The sequence below is a fragment of the Pinus tabuliformis genome, chromosome 3_2 (genome assembly GCF_031772625.1).
Source record: "Pinus tabuliformis cultivar Carrire ecotype Pingquan chromosome 3_2, CPIR1, whole genome shotgun sequence".
NCBI lineage: Eukaryota > Viridiplantae > Streptophyta > Pinopsida > Pinales > Pinaceae > Pinus > Pinus tabuliformis.
In genome coordinates, this window is record NC_142302.1 from 175,685,913 (window position 1) to 175,699,986 (window position 14,074).

The following is a 14,074-nucleotide window of genomic DNA, read 5'->3' on the forward strand; positions in this document are numbered from 1 at the left end:
ATCAGTACTGAAATCTGGCACACCTGTAGTGATCTCCCGCAATGTCCTCAAGGCTCCATGATACATATGTCCCATCCTGCGGTGCCAAATCTCACACAGCTCAGAACTGCTAGCTCTGCTGTCGGTACTACTGCTCAATGCCAAAAGGGGCTGAAATGCAAACTTGTACACCTTTGCATGGCGTACACCTATCACTCTAGCTGAATCAGCTGGAGTGTCCCTGGGATACATCAACACCTGTCCTCCCCTGAACAGTACGTCATATCCTCTGTCCTCCAAAGCTGAGACGGATATGAGGTTCTTCCTCATCCCTGGCACATAAAGAACCTCTGACACCTTCAAGGGAGGTTTGGACTCCCTCTGAAATGTCACTGTCCCCACCCCGACTGCTCTAACAACTCTGTCATCACCGAGTACTACCTCAATATCAGTGCCACTCTCTGAAAGCTCTGAGAAGTACTCACGGACTCCTGTCATGTGACGTGAAGCCCCACTGTCCACATACCAAATACCTGTAGATGCTCCGCTAATCGAGGGAAAAGCATGCTCCCTCTGAACCTGTGTGGCAGGTGATCCTGCACTAGAGGACTCACATGTAGTGAACGCAAACTCCCGGTCAAAACGACCTGCAAAGTCCTCAATCTCAGCTGAAGCTGCCACGTCCTGGTTCTTTCCCTTCTTCTTCTTCTTCTCCGGACACACAACTGCATAGTGTCCCATCTTTTGACAATTCCAACACTTCACCTTGGAATAGTCCTTCTGTGTGTTCCCCGGTTTACCTTTACCTTTGCCTTTGCCCCCACCACTGCTTGTGGAAGCCTGCTTCTTCCCTTTGCCTTTCTTGCCTCCTGCCACCAGTGCTACATCCTCATCCTGCTCAACTGGCTTGGCTGCCCCAAGCTGTCCTTTCCTGATCTCTGTCTGAATGCAATCATCCCAAAACCTCTCCCATGTGGGAAGGGTCTCACGTGCACAAACCCCATCAGCAAAGTTCAACCATGAACGGGGGAGGCCATTCACTGCAATACGCACCAACTCAGTGGATGGAATGGCCTCTCCAATCGCTGCCAACTCATCTCTCACATTGGTAATCTTTGTGAGATATCCAGTTGCACTATCATTACCCATCTTAATGTTCTTCAGCTTCTCCTTCAGGACCATCTTCCGGTTCTCATTGGTACTCTGGTAGAGATTGGACAATGCTGTCCACATCTCATGGGCATTGCTCTTTCCTCTCACATGAGGAATGCAATGGTCTTTGATTCCGTCTAGAATCAGCCTCTTACCCTTATTGTTCTTCTTTTTATACTCAGCCAACTGAGTAACATCAGTGGGCACAACAACAGGGTTCTGTGCGGTATGCACCATGATATCCCAGACTTCTGCCTCCTCAAAGATACTCTGCATTCTCTCCTTCCAAACGCTGTAATTTATATGCCCATCCAGCCTATCCTCCACCCTCAATCCCAATGACATCCTGCTGTCCTAAAACTGAAAAATAGCACTGCTGTAGTAAAGATAAAACTGTTGTTTATGAAAAAATCAGCTTGCTGGAATTTTCTGAGTGAAAAATCAGCAACTGTAATTTTTCCTTTTGCTGTCCCAAACTGCCCTTCAGCACTCAAGCTCTGATACCAGGTAAAAATTTCTGTTTTCCCACCCCGGTTTTCAGTTTCTCCTTATTTCTCCCATGTAGTTAAATGCCCATTCCCATAACCATACATTTAACAGACTGAAAAAAAAAAAAAATATTGCTGAAAACACAAATTCTGGAAATTTTTCAGAATGCTGGAAATTGCAGAATTAAAAATCAGCAATTAAAAACAGCCATTAAAACACATTAAAACACTGATATTTTTGGTCAACTTGACCCTGGAAAAACCCCCTACAACTCTTGGGGAAAACCAGTTTGAGAGCTCTTCTTTATTTCTGAAAATTGTCTTTTTACAGTGAGAATTATTCAGCAAAAAATCAGCAAGCAAATTTACAACTTATCTCCTTTCTCGTGCCTCACAGCAATCTGGAAATTACAGCAAACAGGACAGCAATAAATGTTGTACGACCTCCGTTTTGTGTGCAGAAAAATCAGCAAACTGCTCCTCGATTTTTGTGCAAAAATCTGTCTTTCACTATGTGCTGAATCAGCTGTACAAATCTGCTCAACTGCTGCCTTGGAATGTGTGCCAAGCTGCTGTCTCTTTCTCCTTCCTGCTCAGAAATCTCTCTTGCTCTCTTGCTCTCCTTCTCCCAATCTGCTCATGAAAGAATGAATGACCTTTTCCTCCTTTTCCTCCTTTAATATAACTCCAAGTGACTTTTGGGTGATCCAAGTGACTTTTGGGTGATCTCTAAATCCAATGGCTGAAATAGATTTAGATCAATGGTTGAGATTAAATGCTCATTTAAATCTCACTTTCTATTTTTTAATTCACCCCACTTTAATAAAGACCCACTTAGTCATTTATTTCCAAAGTCACTTTTCCTTTCTAATTTTTCATTGACTTTATAAAAGTCACTTTAAAATTAGACTTAATAACTTTATCACTTAAAGTCACTTTTAAATTAGATTTAACTTTATAAAATTATAAAGTCACTTTAGGAGAAAAATTAAATTCTTTTGGACACTTTTCCCTAGGCCAAAGATCAAAGCCTAAGGGAACCACCTGTCCTCCGGTACCAAATTTCAACATGCTCAGGGAAGAGGAAGCCCAAGTGGCTTCAAGATACCTTGCGCGAGGCCACATCAATTGCTGGGCCAAAGAGACAGATTAGAGAGAGTAAACCACCTAAGCGGTTTTGTAGTTACATGCATTGGTAACAAGCATTGTTGAGTCTGAGCCTTCTAGTTATGAGGGGGAAGCCAGCTAGCAGGTCTAGAGAGAGGCCATGATGGAGGCGTATTCTTCTATTATGAAGAACGATGTTTGGGAGGTAGTGCCAAGGCCTGAAGGTAAATCAGTTGTTACTTCCAAATGGATCTACAAGATAAAGCATGCTACATATGGCAGCATCGAGAAGTTCAAAGCTCAATTTGTGGCGAGAGGGTTCTCACAGGTAGATGGAGTTGACATTGAGGAGACCTTCGCTCGCGTAGCTCGGTATACATCTATTCGCTCCATTATATCAATTGCAGCAGAGATGGGTTGGAAGATCCACCAGATGGATGTGAAGATCGCATTTCTCAATGGCTTCATTCAGGAGGAGGTTTATATTGAGCAGCCGCAGGGATTTGAGATGCATGGGAAGGAGTCCCATGTATGCAAATTGAAAAAGGCACTCTATGGCCTGAAGCAAGCTCCTAGAGCTTGGTACTCGAGGATTGATGCATACTTGCAGCAGTTGGGTTTCACAAAGAGTGAGGCTGATCCGAACCTATACTTCATTGTAGTGGGTGAGGAGACTCTCATTCTGGTGTTGTATGTTGATGACTTGATCATCACTGGTGCAGAGAGACTCATTGAGGGTTGCAAGAGAGATCTTGCTTCAGAGTTTGAGATGAAGGATATCGGCTTGATGCATTATTTTCTGGGATTGGAGGTGTGGCAAGAGGAGGGGCATTTCTTCCTGGGACAAGGGAAGTACATTGTGGATATTCTTAGCAGATTTCACATGGAGGACTGCAAACCCATGTCTACACCTATGATCACTAACTAGAAGAAGCTTCACGCTTTTGATTCCGAGTTGGTGGATCCTACTCTATACAGAACGTTGATTAGTTGTTTGATGTATTTGGTCAACACTCGACCAGATATATGTTTTGTAGTTAACACTATGAGTCAATTCATGTGTGAGCCCAGGAGAGTGCACTGGGTGGCTGCAAAACACATTCTTCGTTACTTGCAGGGGACTGTGGATTTTGGTCTGGATTATAGACAGGGTGATGGAGTGAGACTGGCAAGGTACATGGATTCAGATTGGGCAGGTTGTGCTTCAGATAGGAAGAGTACTTCTGGGTGTTGTTTTGGGTTGGGTTCGGCAGTTGTGTCGTGGATTAGCCGAAAACAACAGTCAGTTGCATTGAGCTCAGCTGAGGCAGAGTATATGGCTGCTAGTTTGGCTAGTTGTGAGGCCATATGGCTTCGCAAGATGTTGTTTGGTCTATTTGGTCAGGCATTGAGACCTTCAGTAATTTACTGTGATAATCAAAGTTGCATAAAACTCACGGAGAATCTAGTTTTTCATGACAGGTCAAAACATATTGAGATCAAGTATCACTTCATTAGAGACTATGTCCAAAAGGGAGTTGTCAAGCTTGAGTACATTTCCACAAATGAGCAGGTAGCGGACATTTTCACCAAAGCCTTACCACGGGGCAAGCATGTCTACTTCAGAGACAAGATGGGAGTGGTGAGGAACACTTTCCTCGGTAAGAGGGAGTGTTAAAATTTGGGTACCAGAGGACAAGTGGTTCCCTAAGGCTTTGATCTTTGGCCTAGGGAAAAGTGTCCAAATTTATTTGTACTTTTCTCCTAAAGTGACTTTATAATTGGTAATGAAACGCTTCAACGACAACAATGTTGATGAATTTGATGGTCAGAGACCTAGATCGGAGAACACGGCTCACCAGAGGATCGAACAACTCGGATACCAATGTAAAGACCACTAGTCGTATACATAGCGGAAATATTAAAATACTTCGTAGACAAATACATCCATCACAGGATAGTAAGTGTAAATTGTATATTATATAAAGAATTGATGTAGGATGAGTACAAATGAGAATGAGGATCTTGTATATATAGCCATGTAAGTACCTTTTCACAAACAGGGATGTCTTAGAGACATGCCTTTTCATTATTAACTAACTAACCATTAGTTAATTTACTTATTATTTATTATTATATTTATATTATTATGATTATTATTTATTATCTATTTTTATTTATTTTTACATAATTTATGTTCATAACAACCGAGTGGGGTAGATAGAATCTAACTGGCGCACAGAAGTGTGTTGGTTGATTTTGGAATCTAGGAAGTCTTTTCCCCCTTCATGTAATTTTCTGAATTTGCTATTGTTGAAGAAAAATAAAGAGAACACACTATTGCAAGTTTTCCCCAGTTGGGGTTTCCTAGGTAAATTTTTTGTGTAGTTTTATGGTGTGTTTGTCTTCATTTGTTCCTTCGTTGCATGCTAGTTAGTAAACTTAGTATATTTGTGGATTGAAGTTAAAGTTCAGTTTTTAGCTCTTTGCTTAGCATAATTCACAGATTAGATTGTTGAGTTTTAAAGAAAACTAACATGGTATCAAAGCCACGTCTCTGAGTGAAGACCAACACCCTTGTTTTGACCTCAGGAACAGGTTTAAGGCGCAGTACAGTTAAAGGATTGTGCTAGGGTTTCTAGCAGTGTGACCTAGGGTTTTGACCCACAAAGCACAGATTTTCAAATCAAACCAGCACGCTTGGGTTTCTGAAGAATTCAACCAGCAGAATGTCTTACCAAGTTTTGAGACCAGAGCAAAGTTTGGAGGGAGCAGCAAATTTCTGCTCACGGAAGGAGACAATTACTATGGTGCTTGAGCAAAGTGTGAAGGAGTTTGTGGAGAACCCACTAGCCACACCAACTGACCCTCAACAGTTGGCTCAACATAACAAGAATGATGCTAGAGCAAGGAGGATTATTCTTGAAGGAGTCAAAGACCATATTGTACCACATCTTTCCGGCAAGAAGACTGCCAAAGAAATGTGGACAGCCATTTTGAACTTATACCAAGGCTCAAGTGAGGCTAGAAAACTTGTGCTCAAGGACAAACTCAGAAATATTCGAATGGGCAAGTCTGAGCCCATAATCTCTTATCTCACCAAGTTCACCTAGGTGAAGGACGAGTTGGTTGATGTAGGGGAGATAGTACCTAAAGCAAATATGGTAAGTCTTGCACTATTAGGGCTTCACAAATCATGGGATAACTTCTAGGACGCAGTAAGTGGTAGATAAAATCTTCGAGACTAGGAGCGATTGTGGGGTAACTGTGTCCAAGAGGAGATTCGGAGGCAAGCTAGATCTGGAGCTCATGTTAAGCATGAGGACGAGGAGAACTTTGCCCTAGCTGGCAAAGGGGGCAAGGCCAAGAGCAAGAAGAGTGCAAGAGGGGCCGAGTCCAGCTCCAAAGGCAAGAAAGAAAAGAAGGATCTTAGCAAGATAAAATGCTCCCAGTGCCATCAGTTCGAACACTACGCCACCAAGTGTCCTTAGAGTTTGAGAAGGAGTTCTCGCTTATACCCTGCATGGCAACCTCAGAAGCCAACAGCATATGGTACATTAATAGTGGAAGATCGAGCCATATGACAGGAACAAGGAATATTTCAACTATTTGATGGAGAAAGACATGCAGTTTCACATTAAGCTAGGATATGATGGCAAGTACTTGACCAAGGGCAAAGGTACTGTCAAGTTTGAGAGGGAGTCAAATAACCCTCTTCATTATAGAAATATTTTCGAAAAAATCACATCAGAAAAATTTTGTCGACGCGTTTTGAACCAACGAGTGTGGTTCATCATCAGGACAAGTTTCAATTCAAAGATGTCCTCTACGTCCCAATGCTTAAATATAACCTTGTTTTAGTTTCGGCCCTAGAGGACAAGGGTTATGAGGTTATCTTCAGCAAAGGAAAGGCTTTCCTCAAGCCCTTAAATTCTAAAGCAGCGAAACAGATTGGAGTGAGGATGAGAACCTCTACAGGCTACAGTTTGAGACAGTCAAGGCCTTGAGTAGCACAATGGGCCGTGAGCAGAGTCGAGACCTTGGGGAGCTATGGCACAAGCATATGGGCCTTTTACATGATGGAGCACTAAAAACCCTCTTCATCTCAAAGATGTCCTCTACGTTCCAGCGCTTAAATAGAACCTTGTTTTAGTTTCAGCCCTAGAGGACAAGGGTTATGAGGTTATCTTCAGCAAAGGAAAGGCTTTCCTCAAGCCCTTAAATTCTAGAGCAACGAAGCAGATTGGAGTGAGGGTGAAGAACCTCTACAGGCTACAGTTTGAGACAGTCATGACCTTGAGTAGCACAATGGGCCGTGAGCAGAGTCGAGACCTTGGGGAGCTATGGCACAAGCATATGGGCCTTTTACATCATGGAGCACTGAAAATCCTCAGGGAGATAGCCACAGGGTTGCCACAGTACAACACAGACTAGCATGACATGTGCAAGGGTTGCACACTTCGCAAGTATGCCAAGATGTCCATTCCCAACAGTGAAAACCAAGCCAACTTGAGAATTGGTGCTCGATTCTTGACTTGCAAATATAGATCATTTTCTCAGGAACTTTCGTTTTCTTTACTCTAACTTCGTTTACCACCTATTGATTTACTATTTCCCATTTTGAACAACTAACTTTGTGAGAATTTGGTTTTCATCCCATAGATCATGTAATTTAGAAGTCTGCTTTACAACTGTTTGAAGTTCTTCCAATTCTTTTTTCAATGGTACATATTCTTTTTTTAAATATATGTGGTTTACGAACCTCAGAGATCAGTGACTACCACGTCCATGAATAATTTGTACCAAGCAGATCCACCCAAAGGGATCGCTTTCTGTCAACTCAACCATGGAGCCTAACCCCGAAAGTGTCGAGACAATTGACCCTGTGACCTCTCAATAGCAAAGGTACTTCAACAACGGGGATTAGACCAATTGAGCTAACCCTCAGGGCTAATGGTACATATTCTTTACAAAATGCTTTCACCAATAATTACATGGTTGATATGGAGTGCAGGGGGTAACAAATATCAACTTTAAGAAATATTTCTGATAAGAAACTAGATCCAAAATAAGTAATTAATCTCTCCAAATAGAAATTATCAGCAGGAAACTTAAGCAAGTCATTTGAATATCAGTGTTAGGCAAAGTTATTAAAAAAAAATTCAAACCCTCCATACCCTTCCTTGACTTGGGAATTATATGGCTTATAAACTTTAAATAACCTACATTCCTCTTGCACAGTGGAACAGCTTGGGTAGGGATGAAGCTCTGATACCAATTATTATAATCCAGACAGTTCATAAACAGAATAAGCATTGCAAAACAGTACAAAAACCCAATATGTACATAAAAAAACAAAATAATAACAAATGATTGATGAATATGATGTCTTGCGATACTAAGGTGAATTGAAAATAACGAATTTGAGAGGTTAGATTGCCAGGAAGGAGTGTGGCTCTTAGACAGAGACACTAATAACTACTTAGGTTTAATTAGATTCATTACATGGATCCTTTACACATCAGAAAAACCAAATTTTGCATCAAGCTATGGATGAATAAGATAACACACAATTAAATGATTTAGATAATACTAGCATGCATTCAAACTTTCACTTGATGTGCCTTTCCATCATTTCTTGTGCTCCTTGAATTTACCCAGACATGATGAATTGTCATAAAAGAGAGAAGGTGTTATAGGTTGCCCGAGTTTGATTCCAGTTTAAATGTCTTTTTTTCTGGTCTCGTGAAAACAAATATGCAAATATAAACTCAAATTCCTCAGGACCACTTCAAGATATTCAATGCATGCACACTCATATAATCTACAGAATAATCAGAATGTAGAACTTCCAAAAACTTTATATAACTGGGCATTCAAGTAAAATAGCTTTGTTGCATATCAAGTTTGCATGAAAATTCAACTGCAATCCTCAGGAAAATGACAAGTAATACTTTACAAGTTTACTACATTCTTCATATTTTCAGATTGTTTAACAAATAACAGAACCTATTTTGATGCATTTTTTGAAAATAAAAAAAGAAGCATAGCTTCACTTTGATTTCCTTAACCATTCCAATCAACCAACTGTTTTTCCTCATTATTCCGTTCATATTACAAAGGGGAATCTTACAAGTACATATCTCTCTCACGATTCTTTTTTGCTTAGTCTATATCTGAAGTGGTGTGCAAATCACAATGCTGAAAAGAAGCTTTTTTATGAAAATATTTGTGTCTAATCGTCTAAGAAGACATTATTTTATTTGAGGTCATTATAGAAATTCAGAATTAGGAAAATAAAATACTGGACAAACCCAAATTCCGCAATCAACCAGTTGTGGTAATATAACTTACTGTTTCTAAAAATGATTCAATTCCATCTGTTGTAACAAGGGTCTCCTGTTTAAAAGACCTGCTCACCAAGATATACATCTGGACCTCATCCAATGCCTACAAAAATGGCCCCAAAGCATTTGAAAATAAGCAAAAACCCATACATTTAAATGCAAAAAATATAACTTAGTAACAAAATCTAGAAACAGATTTGCATCCAAAAGTTTAAATTTTAAAAAAACTGCATTATTGAGAATGTGATTATATAAAACTGCAGATAGAAAGAAGAAGATGAAATTAGTAGTATGAAATGAAAAATTTGCCAAGCTTTATATAAAGATATAGCCCTTTTATAGGAAGAATGAGATATCAATGCTTTGATATTGAACTCAACAGTGGTTACCAGTCCCCCCAAAGGCATCAGTCAGTTGGAGCATGTTTAGTGGCAGGACAAAGACTATGGATTTTGTCCACCTTTGTGCACAGATTGAAAATGTGGCGATTTTACAGATGGGAAATACACTGGTAAGTGACATAATCCCAGAGGATATTCATCAAGAACAAAGACTACAAATATACCAACATATCGGCAGAAATTGTAGACTGGAAGATTATCCATGTAATGATAACGTTCAGATAAGAGTTTTATCTAATCAAACCATAGGTACATTGATGGGAAGTATATGAGTGAAGAAGATACCATTTAATGAAAAAAAGGCAAGAAGGTAGGCCTCTGTGTGAGTATTTGTTATAGAAAAAGAAGATATACATCCACATATTGTAAGCATTTCATAGACGTAAGGTACATGCGAAGTGTTTCCTTGAGAGGTAACCTTTTGTTTTATGTAAGCACTGTGTACACACCATAGATAGATACATAATCAATATTACCTTGAGGGATCATATGTATAAATACTATATTAAAAGATTTTTTATTTAATCTTCTCCTGCGTTTAGCATTCATTGCTCAAGCCACATCTATGCTAACTCTGTCTGCCCCAAATGTGAAGAGGCAAATAGCAAAGAACAGTTGAGAAAGCATGAAACCGTTAGCAGACTTTCTCAAGATGGGAAATGTGACCAGAACAGTGGAAGAACAGCGTGAAAAAGGACACTAAACGTATCACACATCGAGAGATCTCTTGCTGATGTCAAAACAGCAGCTTCCATTAGAAAATGTACAAACAGCCCCTGAAATCCCTGCAAAAGATGGAGAAACCAATTTCTGGCACCCACAAAGTAATAGGTCTCACAAAACACACAAAAAATTCCAAAGCTAGAGTTAAAGGACCAAGCACACCAAAATAATCGATTAGGTGAATAACTTGGTGAAAAAGATCAAAGAAAATAAGCAGATTCATTCCCCTGTTAGTAAAAAAATCATGAAGAAACATTAACTTGATGAAGCTCAGCAGAATTTGCAAGAGAATGTAAACCTAAATTAAAAATACCTCTCCAAGAATTACAGATCGATCTCCTCATTCCTGAAGCACAAAGCTAAAAAATGCTATGAAGAGATTTATCATGTAATGCACCAACTCACTATGCAATAACAGTGACCAATCTCCCTAGGGCCTAGAGGTCTACTCCAGCAAATTGGTAGATGACGGTCATTACCAAATCTCCCATGTAGCCGAAAATGAAACAAGGTAGACGACGGTCATTACTAACAAGTGATGTTTGTCCCCTGCTCTCACAAGGTAAAAACTCACATGGTCTGGGTCACCAATTTGCGACTACACCAACATACAATATCTAGGGTTGATACTTTATGAAGAATAAGGAGGATCCACAAAAAGATTACCTTAATCACAAAGCACAAGAGCTTCTGCAAAGCCTCAACAAATCAACAGTATAGAGGAACTACGTAAGGAATACCTCAATAACAACATCCTGCCTTCTACATCCCACAATACAATAAAAACAAGTGTGACCCCTATGATACACAGTTCCCCGATGTGGCTCCAGGTTGAGTAGGGCTCCCTAATGATAAGCTCTCTGATGTGGTTCCAAGCAGTAGCATTGAGCTCCCCACTGGCATGATTCCGGGTGGTAGCAGTGGCTCCCCGATGAATAGAGGGTGGTAGCTTGGACTCCCCTTCGATGTCAAATTATTCTTCTTTTAGATTCGAGAGTGCTCAACATATGAGCAAAGTTACAGAGATAAGCAGGGATGAGCAGATATGAGCAGAGATTAGCAAAGACGACATTTGATGATGTTGAGATACATGTGATGGGACATATATTGCAGTTGGTAGTTTCTCCCTAGCTCAGAGGGAGTGTTATTTTTGGCAGCTCAAGGACAAATTCCCTCCTTTGGACAATCTTCCTCATCAAAGAAGACCCCTACTAGCCCTTGGAAGAATTTAATTTGGTTAAGGAAAAATATATTTTAATATGGAAACCCCCATGTGCACAAAAAAGATAGGTCGGCCCAAAAGTGAAATTGGACACCCTTGGATGGCTATAAATACAAGTCAAGTGACCCTCATTTGGAGATTATCAATCATTCTTCTTTCTTTGTTTTGGCTCGCACAGGTTTGAGGTTGGTTCGCGGAAGTTGGTTCACACAGGTCCGAAATTGCAGGGTCTAATGCTCGCACGTGTGATTATGGTAACGAACAAAGTTCGTCTACTCAGAGGAATGCTCTGATACCAATGTAACGCACAAAGTTCATTATAGCAGGTTAGACAATCCAAAAGATTTGGAATATGTAGACCTCCATTGAGGATAAAAGAATATATATTAAAATGTATGAATAAGAATGATGATTACAATGAGGGTGAGGGCCCACTTATATACCTAGGCAGGTACCTCTTCACCAACGGTTATGTCCTTAGGGACATACCTTTTCATTAACTATTTACTAATTAATCATTATTTATTATTGTTGTTGTTTTACATTATTTAGATTTTATATATATATATATATATATATCATAACATTGCCTTCCTCTTCAAAAATCTTTGTCCTCAAAGCTTACTGATGAAAGGGCTTGATCTCTTTTCCCATTTCGAATATCTCCTCATCTTTGAACTTTCATCTTCGTTGATAAAAGGTGATATGATGCTCTAAGTGATAAACAAAATTGTCGGAGATTGGACCATCCTAGATTAATCTTCTATGGAACATTTCGGTGATTGGTAATTTGTAGTGAATTGTTATCATCGAATTGGACTCTGCAAACTTCAATATTCCTTAGAATATAAATCTGTTGTTCACATTCTGAATGGTTCAAATATGTAGACTGACTTAGTTGTCTGCTTTCGTGATTCATAGGTCGATAAGGAGTCCTTCTAGTTCGATCTTGCCCTCATTTGTTTGTGGTGATTTCTTGTTTTATTGGAGGTATTTTATTCCCTTCAGGTTCATAAATTGTTTGATTATTTGTGAGATCTTCACTTGAATTTTTTGTTGTTTGGACTGCAACTTCTCAGTACGTCTTCACTTCAACTGATTTATCCTCTTCTTGAGTTGGGATATTGACAAGATGAGTATTTGTTCCTTTATCTTCGACTTGGACTGTTATGACTGGAGATTTCAATACTTCTTCAGTATGTTGTTCTAATTTGTTATTTAGTGACTTCTTGTCACTTTTAGCGTCTTAATTTGCGTAAGTAGGGCTTGGTTATGATTCCTTAGACGGGAAAGTTCGTCATTTTCTGAATCGTTGACTTTGTCCTTAGTATCCTTCTCTTTATCTTTAATATTTTTTATTTGTTCTAATAATTTTTTATTAAGGTTCTTTAAGCGTAAATTTTCCTCTTCCTTCTCTGATGGACTTTCATTGAGATTTTGGTTGGAACTTTCTTTTTATTGTTTTAATTTTTGTTTCTTAGCTTTACATTTTCTCACTTGTGTAAGTAGTTTCTGATTATGCTCCTTCAAACATGAATTTTCCTTGTTCTTGTTGGATATGATTTCTCCAAGCTCTTTTTGCTTCTTTGATATTGTTTATGGATTCTCTTGAACCATTAGTTTCGAAATATCCTTAAGATCTTTTGATGAAGGCATTATCAATTCAAATTTCATAATCATGCCTTCGAACGTGACCATCTTCTTCTTGTAAGGGAACATCAAGAAATTTTTCTCTGTGTTTAAAATGAATGTACCTAATTCCTTGAACCAAGGTCGACCGAGAATTATGTCAACCTCTTTGTTAAGCATAGTTATGCACAGAATTGAGATATGTACTCATAATGATCAATTGTCACTTGTAAATCATTAATTTCATATATTTTTTTTTGCCAAAAATACCTTTTTGTTCACATCTATTTGGCTCTAGAACTAATAGTTGATTTGCCAAATTATTATTGATGTAATTATCCCCAATGTTTGGATTGATAGAGATACTAATCTCTTTCCCTTGGATACACCCCTTTAATGTAAATAATCTAAAATCTACAATTGGAATACCTTTATAGGAAAATCTTTCAATATAGGTCTCCATTTTTTCTTCCTTCATCATTTTCCAACTAAACTCCTTTTTTTTTGGGGGGATGAGCATGGGGTTTTAAAGGTAACCCCTTTTTGTGATAATACTTTTTAAACTTCAAAGCTCTTTTATAAAACCAAAAAAAATATATATATATATATATATATATTTATATTTATTATAGAGTACCTTAGTGATGATACTTTATATAACCCTTTTAAACCACTTTTAATATCCTAGTATAAAATAATTTTTGCATCATTTGATCAATTTTGGATTTTTAATTATTTGCCTTAGTTTTTGGGTAATATATATCGTTTAACCATCCACAAAATCCCCTAGTAATGAAAATTCACGACTTTAGGTAGTGAGAATAGTACGTTACGAATGAAGTAACAGCGTATGTATGTAAATTCACCCACAAAATTATCAGAGGCGAAAAAAATTGTTTTGTACAACCTGTTGCACTTGGCACAGTGATTAATTAATTGTTAGAAAATTATTGTTGTGTTGTGGATAGTTGTCATCGACTGCGGTTCTTCACCTTGAAAGCGCTATGTAATTCAATTGACTAGGTATGGTTTGAGCTGTATCTTGGC

General features: G+C 38.8%; 1 protein-coding gene across 4 annotated transcripts in view; it reads right to left on the bottom strand.

The window, feature by feature from the left end:
- The window catches only part of LOC149180358 (nucleoporin (DUF3414)), a 426,459-nt gene extending 417,309 nt beyond the window's left edge, over positions 1 to 9,150 (bottom strand). For all 4 annotated transcript variants that reach the window (XM_089416071.1, XM_089416072.1, XM_089416070.1 and 1 more), the window contains exon 1: positions 9,060 to 9,150. In XM_089416071.1, the coding sequence (XP_089272197.1) occupies positions 9,060 to 9,137 (78 nt within the window). In that variant the 5' untranslated portion in view covers positions 9,138 to 9,150. The remainder of the gene's footprint in view (positions 1 to 9,059) is intronic.
- Between the last annotated feature and the right edge of the window lie 4,924 nt (positions 9,151 to 14,074).